Source organism: Telmatherina bonti (assembly GCF_933228915.1).
Source record: "Telmatherina bonti genome assembly, chromosome: 10".
Classification (NCBI taxonomy): Eukaryota; Metazoa; Chordata; class Actinopteri; order Atheriniformes; family Telmatherinidae; genus Telmatherina; species Telmatherina bonti.
Genome location: NC_136628.1, coordinates 6,656,038 through 6,672,048, shown reverse-complemented (window position 1 = coordinate 6,672,048; position 16,011 = coordinate 6,656,038). Strand labels below are relative to the sequence as shown.

The 16,011-nt window shown below is 42.3% G+C and overlaps 1 protein-coding gene across 2 annotated transcripts in view; it reads right to left on the bottom strand.

Moving 5' to 3' along the window:
* The window catches only part of gtf2ird1 (GTF2I repeat domain containing 1), a 56,963-nt gene that overhangs the window by 27,510 nt on the left and 13,442 nt on the right, over positions 1-16,011 (bottom strand). For both annotated transcript variants that reach the window (XM_079248128.1, XM_079248129.1), the window contains exons 6-14: positions 15,079-15,398; positions 12,017-12,112; positions 9,738-9,821; positions 9,144-9,327; positions 7,905-7,930; positions 6,855-6,984; positions 4,918-4,961; positions 4,659-4,739; positions 2,520-2,681 (exon numbers count right to left, since the gene is read on the bottom strand). In XM_079248128.1, the coding sequence (XP_079104254.1) occupies positions 2,520-2,681; positions 4,659-4,739; positions 4,918-4,961; positions 6,855-6,984; positions 7,905-7,930; positions 9,144-9,327; positions 9,738-9,821; positions 12,017-12,112; positions 15,079-15,398 (1,127 nt within the window). The remainder of the gene's footprint in view (positions 1-2,519; positions 2,682-4,658; positions 4,740-4,917; positions 4,962-6,854; positions 6,985-7,904; positions 7,931-9,143; positions 9,328-9,737; positions 9,822-12,016; positions 12,113-15,078; positions 15,399-16,011) is intronic.

The window sequence follows — 16,011 nt, the reverse complement described above, 5'->3', positions numbered from 1 at the left end:
TGAACAAGCCTGAAAGATTAGAGTGTTGAACGGAAGTGCCGCCCCCTCCTTTTAACAGATTCCAGTGAAAATATGGTGATACTCTGCCTGAAAATGCATATTTTTTCACAATATGAAGGAAATCTGGGAGGACGTGCAATGGTTGGTTTCTATAACAGCGTAAGAAAAATTCGGCTGTGGAAAAATCTAAATGCGAACAGCACAGACCTTTTTAATTCTTGAAGATCGCTCTGAAATTGGCGTAACCACTGGAGCATTAATGCAGAGAAAGACACGCACAGTCCGCTGCACCACTGCAGGGTGACGTCAAAGTCGCTCTGTCCCTCTTTCAGAAATCTGGAGCTTCATCAGAAAACTGATTAAATTATTTAATACGGCTGAAACAATAAGACAGCTATTTTATCTGCAGTGATTGATTTCAACGACCTCGGTAAAACACAAACATAATACAGTAGTGAGATGTGGAGGAATCGGGAGACTGTTTTTTCTTTCTCCCTTTCTATTCTGGTTATCGTTCAACTAAATTAACCTGAGAAAATTAAATAACTTAAAAACTGGCAGATCAGATACATTCATTAGTAACCATGGGCCACTGTTTCACATAGTCCATCCAGATATTCTTTCTGCTCTCCGTTTTGTCCATCTGTCGCGAACATTTCTGTTGCCACGATTACCTATTGCTGTTTCAGCCGGTGCAATGATGTAGAATTGGAACTTTTTTTAACTGGTGTCCTATCTTACTTTTTAACGGACACCCTGCAACCAATCAGAATCGAGTATTCACCCAGACCATAGTATAAGTTTTTTATATTTATTATTTGTTTACATATAACAGACTGTAATTTATTCAACCTTTATTTTATTCCAGATTTATTTTGTTTTTTGTTTCTTTTTTAAAATATTTACTTTTATTTTCATATAATTAATTCAGGAGTCAATTAATTACAGCCAGAAAATAAATGCATTTAAACCCTCCTTGCTTAGCCGCTGTAAATCTTTGCACGGGAGCCTTCAGTGTAAAATGTTTGAATTAAAATCAGTGCAGAATATCAAGCTACAGGTAATACTTAATGTGACTTTAGCTGAACTTACCTTTGTTTTCTCTCCTTAGTGGTCATTTGTGAAAGAAAAGACAACTTAAAGAAAGCACAATCAAATGAACAAAATAAAATAAAATAAAACTAAATAAATGCTAAAAGTCAAGAGCACCTTGAGTCGACTCAGGAATCTCTGCAGGACCACTGCCTTCACATGTAGACAACAGCCTCCACTATACGACTTCTGCCCTGATTTGGATAACAAGGCTGATTGGGTTCATGAAAATGAGAGACGAGAGGATTCTGACATGGTCCCAGTCTGATGTGAGGGGGCGTGTAGCTGTGCGCAGCATTTAAAACATAATAAATGTAAATTCTCTTGTTTAGTTTTTATAGAAATTCTTTTAACCCATAAAGACCCAAACCATGAAAATTGTGGGATAAGTCCAAGTTTTTAAATATGTGGGTTTTATTTGTCCCTTAAATAAAATGTAAATAAAAAAAAGTACCAACATTTTTGGGGAATATGCGTCATTTCTTACTATAAGATATGTCAATGCTTTCTGGTGTCTTTTAAGGGGCAGAAGACAAGAGTCAGATTGTGAGCCACAGAACTTTGAGCAAAGTTTGTACCATAAAGTGATGCCAAACGTCTCAGAAACTGTATGTATAATTTCTGTCACACTGGGTTCTTATGGGTTAAAAAGAAACGTGAATAAAAATGCTGAACGGTTTAAGTTTGTACACTTCAACACAGTGTTGTACAGTATGTTTCTGATTCAGCCTAAATGAGCTGAAACCTTCCTCTGAGTTGTGTGGAGGCGGACAGACCATTACCAGATGGATTTACGTAAACACCCCCTGAGAAACATGAGGCTGGTGCAGATTAGAGAGAGATCTGAGTCGACCCAAGCGTTCTTGGTGATGTTTATCTATTGACCGGAGGTTTCAGGTACAGGAGGAGCTCTACAGGAGTTCTACGTCGAGGTGGAGCTTGGGAGCATCGATGGGACGTATCGGGAGTATTTTAGTCTTTATACAGTGAGTAACTGCTGTCAGCAGCAGGGTTAGAGGAAGCTCAAAATCTGTGCACAATGCATCGATCACAATCAGCGACATGGCGGAAGTTCTTCCTTTCAGTTGGGTCTCATGGATAAATTGAGTCATGAGAGACTCGGGTCAGCGACTCACAGCCAGTCTGGGTCAAACAGCTGCAACCGATGCACTCTGTTTCCACAGATAAGAGCTTCAGAAGGCTGAACTGGGGCAGAGGGATATATTTAAGGTAGGGGTTGTGGCTTCTGGTGACTGTGGAGGTTTGGTTATGAGGAAGTGAGAAAGTGGAAGTACCTAAGAAAAGTGGTTTCATACTTATTTAGCTCCCTAAAAATGCTTTGCTGCGGCAGCTGGGAGGCATTCCAGGAGCTGCAGTGTCAGGAGGGGAAAGGATACGGAGGTGTGGACTGATGGAGATGAGGTTACCTGAAGGGTTTTCCATCGGGTGATGGGGAACCGTGGGAGCAGGGGGAGCAGGGGGAGCAGAAGGGGCAGAGGGGGCAGAGGGCGAGGCTGTGGGTGGGCACGCCGCACTTGCAACAGACTCCACCACAGATTCACTGGACTCCTCCACATTCGTGCAGGCATCTGCGGAGGAAAACAGTTTATTCACCAACAGAAAATATCTTTGGTACAACATTAATATTCCCTGTGGTGGTTTCTGTCATAGTTCCCATTGTGGTCTCTGTGACGGTTCCTGTGGTGGTCCCCGTGGTGGTCCGTGTGATGGTCCCTGTGGTGGTCCCTGTGGTGGTTCCTGTGGTGGTCCCTGTGGTGGTCCCTGTGGTGGTTCCTGTGGTGGTCCCTGTGGTGGTTCCTGTGGTGGTCCCTGTGGTGGTTCCTGTGGTGGTCCCTGTGGTGGTCCCTGTTATAGTTCCCATTGTGGTTCCTGTGGTGGTCCCTGTGGTGGTTCCTGTTATAGTTTCCATTGTGGTCCCTGTGGTGGTCCCTGTGGTGGTTCCTGTGGTGGTCCCTGTGGTGGTTCCTGTGGTGGTCCCTGTGGTGGTTCCTGTGGTGGTCCCTGTGGTGGTCCCTGTTATAGTTCCCATTGTGGTCCCTGTGGTGGTTCCTGTGGTGGTCCCTGTGGTGGTTCCTGTGGTGGTCCCTGTTATAGTTCCCATTGTGGTTCCTGTGGTGGTCCCTGTGGTGGTTCCTGTTATAGTTCCCATTGTGGTCCCTGTGGTGGTTCCTGTGGTGGTTCCTGTGGTGGTCCCTGTGGTGGTCCCTGTGGTGGTTCCTGTGGTGGTCCCTGTGGTGGTTCCTGTGGTGGTCCCTGTGGTGGTCCCTGTGGTGGTTCCTGTGGTGGTCCCTGTGGTGGTTCCTGTGGTGGTCCCTGTGGTGGTCCCTGTTATAGTTCCCATTGTGGTCCCTGTGGTGGTCCCTGTGGTGGTCCCTGTGGTGGTTTCTGTTATAGTTCCCATTGTGGTTCCTGTGGTGGTCCCTGTGGTGGTCCCTGTGGTGGTCCCTGTGGTGGTTCCTGTGGTGGTCCCTGTGGTGGTCCCTGTGGTGGTCCCTGTGGTGGTTCCTGTGGTGGTTCCTGTGGTACACCTTGTGGTTGTTCTTTTAGTGAGTCTAACATAACGTAACGACTTTTTAACCCGAGCATGCCATCGGTTCGTCTCTACTTTCAAAGTTTCACACAGCTGATGTGGTTCTTAGCAGTAAAATCCCCGTAGATTCCAGCAGAAACTCACTGAGCGGCACATAAACATGATGTTTCCAGAGCAGAACTGCTCCCAGCTCATCAGTTTACAGGTTTCTGTTTAGTGATATCCTTAAAGTAGACTTTGCTTTTCAGTTCGGTAGGCATGTGCAAACACAATAAGACATGTTGTGGGGTCCCATCAGACAGGAACAAACGCAGCACGATGAATTCTCAACAACAGGATTACAATCTAGCTAGCATACAGAAGGCAGAAATCAGAAGAGAAGAATTTAAGCTTGGATGTGACGTTTTTCTCCAGATCAAGCTCACGATGAAGCTGTGGAAGCCAAGTTCCTGAAAGGCATCATAACAGGGAGGAAGATCAAGCTCTTTCAGAGGAGAGTTCACGGTTACGTGCACCGAACACTCACATTAGCCCTCTGATCAATGGATGAGACGCCCCCCAAAAAACTCTCTCATACATAATCTGAATGAATCTCAGCAACTGTGACTCAGCAGTTTGTAACATTTGTTTATCCAAATGAAATGTGGGTGTCAGACAAGCCTTCTGGCAGAAAACGTTCACCCAACGGAGATGACAAATAAAACTGTCAAAACTTGTTTCTAATCACCAGCCAGCAGGCCCCCCGAGCTGCTGAAGGAAATCAGAAGCAATTAATTAGTTTTGCTTTGCTGGGGTTGGTAAACATAAGCATGTATAACGCAGTAGTTTGCTAAACTCAATTATTTAAAGTTGGAAAGGAAAGAGGAGCCAAAGGAGACAGGCCAGACGTGTTAAAGTCTCTGGAAGCATCCTGCCATGTGTCAGCTTACCAAAACTCTTGTCTGAACATTGTGTTTGTGTTTCTAGAAGTGATCAGTTTCCAAAGCTAATGGTTGCCAAGCATGCACTCACTCACCAGGCACTGTAACTTGAATAATTTCCCCGTCTGGAGGCTCCGTTTTAATTCTCCTCAGAGGAATGCAGTCTGCTGAAGGACCTGCAGGGATGGAGCAGTTTGTTCCGTGAAAGCTGTCATGGGTGTGTGTCGCTCTGTTTAATGGGCGTGCCACCATAGATTTACGTTTAAAACTCAACGTTGTGGAACGGGACGGGCACAAAGCTTTCAGGGACTGCAGACACTTAGAAAAGTTCAAATCCTTTGTAACCTCACGTACCTGCTTCACACTCCACCAGAGGACTCACACAGGCACTCGTTGATCTGGAGATGAAAACAAAAGCTATCAAAGTTGGGTCTCTGTTTAAAATGTAAACAAAACAAATGTAAACAAAATGGTGTACAAGAGAATATTAACATGTTACAACTCAGACGTTATGAGTCATTGTGAAGCTGATGCAGCAACATGTCTGTAAAAGGTTGGAACAAAAAAGTAAATAAATAAAAATAAGAACAAAAAAAGCTGGAAAGTAACTGGTAAAAATGAAAGATTCCTTGACATTAAGTTTTTAAAGACTGACGATCTCTCCATCTAAAGTGTATTGTCTAAAACATTTCTGAGAATCAGGAGGAATCTCTGTGTGCATGGGACAAGACAGGATGTTGGTGATCTTCTACATTAAAACCAGACATGATTCTCTCCTGGAAACCAGTTCATGGACTCAGAAAGACATCCAGAAATTACTGTGAACCAATGACTGCATATAAAAAGATGGGTGGAGCCTCCGTGACGTCACCCGTAGGTTTCTGAAGAGCTGAATTGAAGCTCGGTGGGTGGTTCCTACCATCGCCATCTTGACAGGGGCATGCGTGTCGTTTCGTCGTGGAGCTGAGAGGAGAGCTGTGAACGTCATGGTGGATGATTGACATCGAGTGAACTCTGAGCTGCCTGTAGCTAAGAGCTAACCGAGCTAACCCCGAGATAACAGGAGCTAACCAGCAAACGGAGGTAAGCAGGCTAAAGCTAAGTCACGTTGTTAACCGGCTAAAAACCACGGTTGTTCTACGTTGTTCTTACTTGAAGCGGGAGATCGGGTACCTGTCAATCAAAAGGACACGCCCCTAAATATGTCAAACTTTGAGATTAAATTGCTTTAAACGGGTGGGTTAGAAAAAAATTCACGAAGGTAAACCTGACCTATTAAACCTAAAATGGAATTTTGAACCAGGTTGTAAACATGTTTATTTCTGCTGTGAAGTTGGTCTTTTTAACATGGGAGTCTATGGGGATTCGCTCTGTTTTGGAGCCCCTGGTGGATGGAGGGGGAACTGCAGTTTTATCCACTTCTGCATAGGTTTCACTTTTAACCGCCGGAGGTTGCCGCTTGTTGTGAACACAGTTCAGCCTGTAGTCCACACAAGCAGGTTAAAGCTCCAGGATCCAGAAACACGCCGTCTTCTCTGGACCAAAGCTCATTTAAAATGTTCTGAGTGGAAACCTGGATGAAGATGTGGAATAATTTGTGGACAGCATGGACGGCGTGTCCTGCAGACTAAAGAGGAGAGGGAGCATCCAGCTTGTTATCAGCCTGCATCTCTGATGGGATGGGGTTGCATTAGTGCCGATGGCGTGGGCAGCTTCCACATCTGGGAAGCTCCATCAATGCTGAAACATCTGCTCCCATCCAGACAACGTCTCTTTCAGGGAAGACCTTCCACCATGCTGGACCACATCCTGCATCATCACAGCAGCATGGTGGAACAGGAGAACTGGTCTGCTGCAGTCCAGTTTCACCAGTACAAAACATCTGGAGCATCATGGAAGCAGAGATCCAGCAACAAGGTCCAGTGGAGCAGCTGGAATCCTGCATCAACAGGTCTCCTACATGACACCAAACATCGTCCTGGAACTAGTTTTTACAGACGTGTTGCTGCATCAGATTTACAATCAGCTCATATTTTCCATCAAATCATAAAACATCTCAGTTTCAACATCTGAAATGACGTTTATCCTCTACTGGGAATAAAATATGAGTTGATGAGACATGGGAATCATTGTGTTCTATTTCACCTTTCGTTCTACAGAGTGAAACAACTTTCCTGTATATGTGGTTACATATTAAGAAAAATATGGATAAAAGTTTATTGATGAAACTAAGTTTATGAGAGCTGTTGTTCAGCACATCCAGACTGGACAAGGTTGGTGCGTGGGCCGACCTGCTGCTGCTGTGAGGATTGCTGACCAGCTCGGCCGCGGTGGGCAGGATGTTGGGATTGTCGGAGAAGCTGTCTTCAGGCGTGGAGCCCAGGTCGTGCTTGCCTTCCTCCCTGGCAATCTTGCCAGCAGCTTCAACAAACAAGACACAGAGGATAAACAAACAGTGCATCCTATTAACAGTGAACATCTGTGGGGGTGTAAATATATAAATAAAGACTTGAAAGAGTGCTTTTTCTGTTAGCCAGTTACGGTAATTAACTGCTAAGATGCTGACAAACATCGCACAGCTTAATGCCTGCTTAAATTCCTTCACAGATGGAGAGCTAGAAGAATAATTACATTTTACCCAAACTTGTCTTACATAAAGGAAAAGCTGATGAAGGTCATTCTTCAGTTAAATGAAAATGCACAAAACTCTTGAGTGATGAGCCGAAGTGATTGTTTCCTCTCACACTCGTTTGTGTTCATCAGGAAGGTATTAAGTCATCCTGAAACAAAAGTTGGCTGCAATAAAGTTAACTTTCCAGATAAGTTAGAAAACTTTGATGGTGTCGGGTTTTTCTTTAAAGGCTGTTAAAGTGAAGAAACTGAGGACACATTCCAGTCCATTTGCTTGGAAAGTCTGCTTCGTTTGGGGAAATCTGAAAGAATTCTGATTCAGACCAAAGAATCGGACTCGGTCCACCTACAAACGCAGGTCTCGTCCCACCAAATGCGGGAAGTGGACTACAGAACGAAGTGCACCAAACTGCAGGTAAACACAACCACAACTTACACACGTGGGATAATAGACGGCTCTGGATGGGAGAAATGGCACACAGAGAAAACATGGAAGCATCTGGTCAAACTTCTGAAAGAAACCTGAACAGAGTCCACAGTCGGACCCGGTCTAGCGGTCTGTCCTGATGTGAATGCACCCTAAAACCGCTGAACAGAGGATGTGTTTCAGCTGTGATTACTGACATGGACAGAAGAAGGGATGGAGACGGATCCTGTCTGAGACTAAATGGCATCCAAACACAGAAAAACAAAATGAATTATAATCTTACCTGTGAAAATCCTTTCATCAAACATTCTGCAAGAAGAAAAACAGGCCGTTAGTCTCAGAGTTCACAAAGCGTTTCAGGGATGGAGAGACGTTTGCTGTGCACGTGGAAGGCTGCGTCATCAGCAGTTAAATTATCAATCACTTCGTCATTTCTTTACTACCACTGGTGTACAGCCTTCTTCCTTCTACTGGCTCATCCTACAAGTCAGGCTGTGATCACAGTTATCCCACAATACCACCGTTTAAACCTTTCAGTACATTTTATACATTTCTATTGGAACTAAGTCGGACTGTGACTTTCATTCATTCATCATTCTGACCGCCCTGCGATGGACTGGCGAGCTGTCCAGGGTGTACCCTGCCTTTCACCCAAGGACTGCTGGGATAGGCTCCAGCTTCCCCGCGACCCCTCATCGGACTAAGAGCTTAGGAGAATGAATGAATATTGTATTGTTTTGTTTTTTTCTTATCAATTATCACTTCATTATTTTGTTTGCCTCCTAATACAACTCTGTCGCCCTCTCTGATTCCTGCAGCTAAGCTTCTATTTACGTATATTCTAATAAAGGTTATTGATAACATGCCTTTTGGAGTTGGACTCTTTGCACCATTACAATGCTTAGTCATCATATCACCCAGGCCATAAAAAACATCTTAATGCTCATATATGGTTCATTAAAATATTTGCATTGCACTCAAATGTGGTAATTTTTCATCAGAATCTATGTAGCTGAAAAGGTGTAGTACTTTATTAACATTCTGATATCACATTATAACTTTTAGAAAAGTGTTACTTTGGTGAGTGTAGGATCTGGTGCCACAGTTTAAGGGCTCCTTTTTAATGGTATTTTTCTACATCTGCATTTTACTTTTATGCTTCTGTTTAAATCAGTACTTTTACACTTTTACTTGAGTAAAAAGTTTGAGTTGGTACTTTTACTTCTACTTAAGTCGTATCTATACTCCTACCAGAGTAATGAAGTGAATACTTTTGACACCACTGGGTGTAGGCTCCATGTATCGACGCCGTAACTTAAGAAACGGGAAAGTAAAGTAATAAGCAGTGAGGTTACTTTTCTAATGCAGTAACGAGTAATGTCGTTACAGTTTCCAGAGGAGATGAGCACCTGCTGCAAAGCAACAAATATTGCCTGAAAAACGTCATTTCTTCAGCTTTTTACTGTTGCGTCAGCAGGAGGTGGATAAACTGACAGCGTTGGTGTTTCTCTGTGACCGCTACCGTTTGACGATGAATCGGATTCCGTGCCGCTCGTCCAGGATGCGTTTGAGCTTGGGAACTCCGTACGTGCACGGCCTCTTGAAGGGAATCTGATCAGGAATGCCGATGATCTCCACAGCTCCCGGATCGCAGGCGATTTTCCGGTAAGGAACGGGCACCATGTGATCTAACCCCAACGCCTCAGCTGGAGGAAGGAAGAGATAAAAACTCTGCTGATAAAACACATTGTTAGGAAGTTTTATGTCTGAGTAATGCTGTTTGTTTATCCAAACAGATCCAGCTGATGCTCTGCAAACACGTATCAGCACGAGGGACGGAGTCTCCAGTGGGACCCTCATGTAAGATTTACAGACAGGAAAATAATTCTGCTTCAGTCTGAAATGAACTTTAAAGGAAGGAAAATGAAAAAACTCCTCCCATGAGCCTGGATGCAGAATCTGATAGTTTCCCTTTCAGATAAAAAACAACTCTAATGTGATAATGTCAGTTTTCTTTAACCAAACACATCCCGGAGGAACCCGAGGCGCTGCCGCCCCCCCTCCCACATCTTTCTGCATGTCTGGCAGAGCCTGCAGAGATCTCTGCCGCCCTCACCGTATCGGCTGTTGAACAGGATCTGAACACATTCTCTCAGCGTGTTGATGTCCTCCGTCTCCCGAATGAACGAGTCCCATTTTTCTGCAAAGAAAGCGAAGACACCCCCCCCCTTCTGTCAATACACTCAAATCTGTTTTATTACATTTCTGAGCCAAGAAAAATATCTGGAATTAATCTTCTGTTTAACATCAACTAGCTAAATCAATGCAATCTTCTTAAAGGATTACTTTTGGTATCTGAGTAGCTTATCCTGTAATGGCTGCGAGCTAGCTCAGATCAGCCGGGGTTTCAATAATCAACACTTGGCAAAGTGCAGAAGCAAGGCTGTAAATCCCATCAGAAACACAGGAGGAGATGTGACAAGCGCAGGCCTCGTCTGAGGTTTCCACCATCTGAGCTGCCGACGGCCTGGTGGATGGAGTAACACTTGTGGTTTTAGCCAAAACTGTTTGTTTTGCTTGTTTGTTTTCTCAACATATTTTTAGATTCTAACGAGAATCACATAAAATAGGCTGTGAAAAATCATCGCCACATTATTGGTAATATGCAGCTGAGACTTAAGGCTGGAGAATAAACATGTAAACTATGTTAAGATGTTGGTTTGTCATGTGAGTCAGAGACATTTCCAGGTTTTTCAAGGCCTGAAATCCATATTTATGTCCTAGCTGCTTCACATGGGGAGATTTTATTTATTTTTTTTAGCAATTTTTAGTTGTTACTGTAGTTTATATAAATATTTTTTGTTTACTTGGTTAAAGATTCTTCAGATTTTTACTAATCTGCTGTAATATTTCTCCATATTTTCAGAGAAAACCGTGATTCATAACATAAAAGCAGAATTTTCAGTAAAAATTTATTATTAAGGTGCCGTTCTGGGTACCGTACAGCCTCTGTTGTAACATGTGACCTTATGCAACACGTCGGTGCATTGAGGTGGGAAAAAGGAAGAATGAAATGTTCTGTTTGGGCTTTTCATCCTGCTACGCTGCCACTTCTGCCTTCACACGCTGCCAAACTTAAACTGTCAGTCCTGAATGTCATCACAACACTGATCCGGCGGTCTTCTCGTCAGCTAGCCCGACTGCTGCTCTTCATGCCAGTCTTCTGTTCTGCCGTTCTCCCTCCAGACGCCAGGCGTATCTCATCTACTCTAACCAACACATTTCTTTTAGATTTACAGCTTATGCATCTCCTAATACGGGTCGGTGTCTCCTTCTTGAAATGATAAGCAGACATGTCTTACTTTGTAAGGGCATATTTGTGGAATTCTGTACAGTTTAATGCAAAACAAGCAATCAATTCTGCTTATTTCTAAACAAAGATCCACATTTTACAGCCATTCCTGCTTGTGATCAGAGTTAGACGGTTCAGTTGTAAAGCAGGCCACTAACCTGGATGTGTTTGCAATGACAGAGAGAAGTCCACACAACTGTGGTATTCATTAAATAAAACCTAAAACAAAAGGTTACCATGTGGAGGTAAAACGGCTGTGTAACCTGCTATAACCGGCGTTAAGCTCAGCCACTCCGCCCTCTGCAGGTGATCACAGCTATTAGTAATGATTTAACTTGTCTGATCAGGCCATTCCCTGCAGACAGACTGCTCAGCATTGAAAAACTTCCACGAACACTTCTAACGCTCATTAATTAACAGATTTGGTTAATTTGCACTAAAACGAAGCGTAAAACCATGAGGCGCAACACTTTTTTCATCAAGCGAGATGAAACGGGGAACAAAACTTGTCGAAGACAAAACTAACCAGTTAAAATAACTAAAAGGTGATGAAAAAGTGGTGAAAATGCCGTTTTGGGGACTTTCTGTTTCTTCCTTCTTCGCTTTAAGTACAAACCTGCCACCTGCATCTATCATGTAGTTCTCTTTGACAACAATAATGTCACACCGTCACACGCTTACAAAGAAACATTTGAGGAAATGCATGGAGAGAGAGTCATTTGTATGGTTAAAATAAATATCCACTCATCTGCTACAGTGTGAAGCGCTGAAACCAGGAAACTCTGCAGAATCCATGATGTGAGCCGGTCAGCCGGATGCTGCTTCAAGTTAAACAACCTTAAACACTACGGCCAGGTGGTTTATTCCTACAGCAATCAACAGGCTTGTCTGGCTTCATACTTCATATAATATCAGACAGGCAGGCTTTTTCCTCAATCTGAGAGGAAATCTTGATTGAAAACACTTGTGAAGTGTTTGATATCGGCTTGAAATGCTGTTATTTAGTGCTGCTTCTGTCTTCTCAGTAATGCACTCGAACCCACCTGACTTTTCATGCACGATGGAGAAGAGCAGCCTCTTAGAGATGTGGACGCCAGGAGGACTCTGACCCTGCTCACCTTGTAGTCTCGTTGGCTCATCTACAAATGCAAGGCAAATGAAAAAAAATGGACATTGAATCATTTTCAAGCAGAGATGTTCATTTAGCACTCATTTTCTCAGATACTTTAATTATAACTGAAACGGTTTAATGTCCACGACATCACTTATAAATCACGTATCTGGATAATGTTAGTAGCTTTAAACAGTGTAAACAGATAAACATTAGTAAATTCATCTAAAACTATAAGGTTAATGTGGCTTTTTACGCAAAACAAAGGGAAATAAAAGGTCTTAGAATTTACTCCAATTAATTTAATCGATAAAACTTTCAATATATTTAAATAAAATACCTGACAGGCTAGTTTATATTGTGTTAACTGGAAACACCTGGAAAACTGAACGCACCACACGGCGCTGTTACTTGGCTGACAATGGTTGCATCTGCTTGTTGTGCATCATCTGCAACTCTTCATAAAACACAGACGAAGTCTAAACATAGTCAAACTGGACAGGTTTGTATGTACAACAGCCTGAGATGTAATGTCAACAAAATAATTTCATGTTTCCATAGCAACTGTAATTAAATCATGAGTCATTTGCATTAGGTTCAACAACCTAACACGTGTTAGATTCAGGCTGTGTTTACACAACATTTCCACGCAAAATTCGACATTTTTTTCCTGAATGTTTTCTAAAACTGCTGCTTTTACATGAAACCGCCCATGAAACATACCAGAACAAATAACAACAGACCAGAACAAATAACAACAGACCAGAACAAATAACAACAGACCAGAACAAACAACAACAGACCAGAACAAACAACAACAGACCAGAACAAATAACAACAGACCAGAACAAACAACAACAGACCAGAACAAATAACAACAGACCAGAACAAACAACAACAGACCAGAACAAACAACAACAGACCAGAACAAACAACAACAGACCAGAACAAATAACAACAGACCAGAACACGTAACATACCAGAACAAATAACAACAGACCAGAACAAATAACAACAGACCAGAACAAATAACAACAGACCAGAACAAACAACAACAGACCAGAACAAACAACAACAGACCAGAACAAACAACAACATACCAGAACAAATAACAACAGACCAGAACAAATAACAACAGACCAGAACAAATAACAACAGACCAGAACAAACAACAACAGACCAGAACACGTAACATACCAGAACAAATAACAACAGACCAGAACAAATAACAACAGACCAGAACAAATAACAACAGACCAGAACAAACAACAACAGACCAGAACAAATAACAACAGACCAAAACAAACAACAACAGACCAGAACAAACAACAACAGACCAGAACAAATAACAACAGACCAGAACAAATAACAACAGACCAGAACAAATAACAACAGACCAGAACAAACAACAACAGACCAGAACAAACAACAACAGACCAGAACAAACAACAACAGACCAGAACATGTTACAGCTGCCACTAATTTCTTCTGATCCGTCCCCTCATTAAGCGTGGAAAACCTCCTCTGGCATCACCTGGCTGTGATGGGCTCCTCCTCATTGAGTGGCTGCCCTCAGAACCAATAACAGCTCTACACATCTCCACTCCGGTATAAAAGAGCTGCAACTCATCCACCCCATAGCAGCTGTATTCTGGATCCAGCTTACCCACTTTGAGAGTGATTTATGTTTGTCCAGAGCCTTTAAGGGCTTTTGTGCATTTCTCTTGGCTTTTTGTGTAGCATTTAGCCTTTAGTTTAGCTGTTTTGTTATCCGGGTGGCTGATGGTGTTTGCTTGTGTTTTTGCTTTTGGAGTATTTTGGTTTGTTTTATCTGTGGATCAGCCGTAGCTGCACCACCCGCCCTTCCATTTGGGTCTTTATTGTTTTTTTCTTTTTTCATGTGAGACAATAAAATGCCCAAAACTCCTTTAACTGGCACGTTTTTTTTTTGTTTTTTTTTTATGTTCCAGCCTTTACCTTTAGCGAGCTAAAGGTCACAACAACATAAAACAACAGACCAGTATATTGATATTGCCTTTCCAAAACTGGGGCTCCAGTTTCTGATAGTTTAGTGGATGCAGCTATAGTGGTGAACTCAATCCACCAAAACAAACTTTATACTCCTGATTTATAAAGATTCTGATATTTCTCAAGCCTTAATAAAGTATTTTTAATCATCAGGTGTCGAGAAACAGTTAACATGGTTAATAATAACATGTTTCTTCAGTTCTGCCATACATGATGCACAAGAAAGGCGCTTTTACTTTAGAACGCCATAATTTCAGAAGATTCAGCGGCACAAACATGAAGGTCTGCCATGTTGTTATTGCTGTAGTGCTGTTAACAAGTGTAAACAGGACCTGAATGGACAAATGCAACATGACGTGACAGACGTCATCCTTGCTAAAAGAATCCAGTTCATAATTACACGGACCAGATTCACCTTGTGTGTTGAGAAAATATCCCTTTAAAAACCATCCTCAAACCTCGTGATATTGTCCCAACAAAACTATGTTGCCATGGAAACGAGAGGGCAAAACTCAACAAAACTTTTTGTATTTCACTGTGTCAACGATCTTAGTCACGCTGAGATAAGTTTCACGTTTCAGGTTTAGTTAGTTGGAATAAACTTACTTCACTAGATTTAACCAAAACACTTTCAATAGGATCAACTAAAATAAATCAAATCAGATTAAGACAGGCAATAAATAAGCCAATAGGTTATTAATGAATTAGCTTGCTTTAATATATATATAACCCTTGTATATATAATATGTATATATAATATACATGATATATATATATATATATATATATATATATATATATATATATATATATACACATATATACATACATACATACATATATACATATATAAATAAAAACAAATAATATTAAATAGAAAGAAAAAATAGATTTACTCAATAGTAAATAAAAAAGCGGTTTGTTGGTAGCTTATAATTCCTTTTCCAGCATGTCCACACAGCTTACCGGCGCTGGCGTTGTCCTTTCCAGAGGAGCCCTTCTCTGTCCCTGCGGTCCAGTTGGACAGTCTGTCCTTGCCCAGGTTGAGGAGGGACATGGGTTTGAAGTCTAGCTTTCCATCTGGGTGCGGTTTGGAGGACATGGGCATGCCGTACAGGAAGTTAGTCAGCACAGAGTTACTGGAGGTGGCGGGACTGGGTGAGGTGATGGCCTGGGGGGTACTCTTCCCTGGACCGTGGCTGCTCTGCGTCATGATGGCGGCCGAAGAGTTGTTGTGATTGATATCAGTGCTGGACTTGGCTTCTCGGGACAAATCTTCTGCTGGTCTGTGGAAAGATTAAAGCCACTTTGAGGGCTAATTGATGAGTATTTACATTTAGATGAATATGCTTTCAGTAATGACGTCTCTGTGATAACTTTTCCGTCTGCATGTGTCTTTTTACTCGTTGCCTGTAGTTTTCTGCTTCTTCTGAAGAATGCTGCAGACAGACCAGTAAGTAAAGACGTGCAAAGCAGAGACGCGCTGCTGCTTGTATTTTCAGACTCTTCATATTTAATGTCATATCACAGAGGCAGAAACAGGAAATCCCCAGTTTGTTGTGAGCATAAACATGTGACAGTTAATATCGCGGCATGCGGTTTTCTCTGCTGCTTCGGGTTGGAGGGGAGGTAACATGAAACTGACGCCTAAACGGCTCAGTTTTACGGCCGATGATCCAGTTAAGATTCAGTTTGACCGTATGATCACAGAAGCACAGGAGCTAATCAGAGAATGGTGCTCCGGGTCTCGTGATCCAGACCAGATTTGCTCCACTGGGAGAGCCACCAGTACCAACACGCCTCCTACACAAGACTGCTTAGAAAAATTATTTAGTTTGTGAAAGTCTATTTTAACAGGATTATTAACAAATATGAACTTTATGGATCGACTTATTTGTT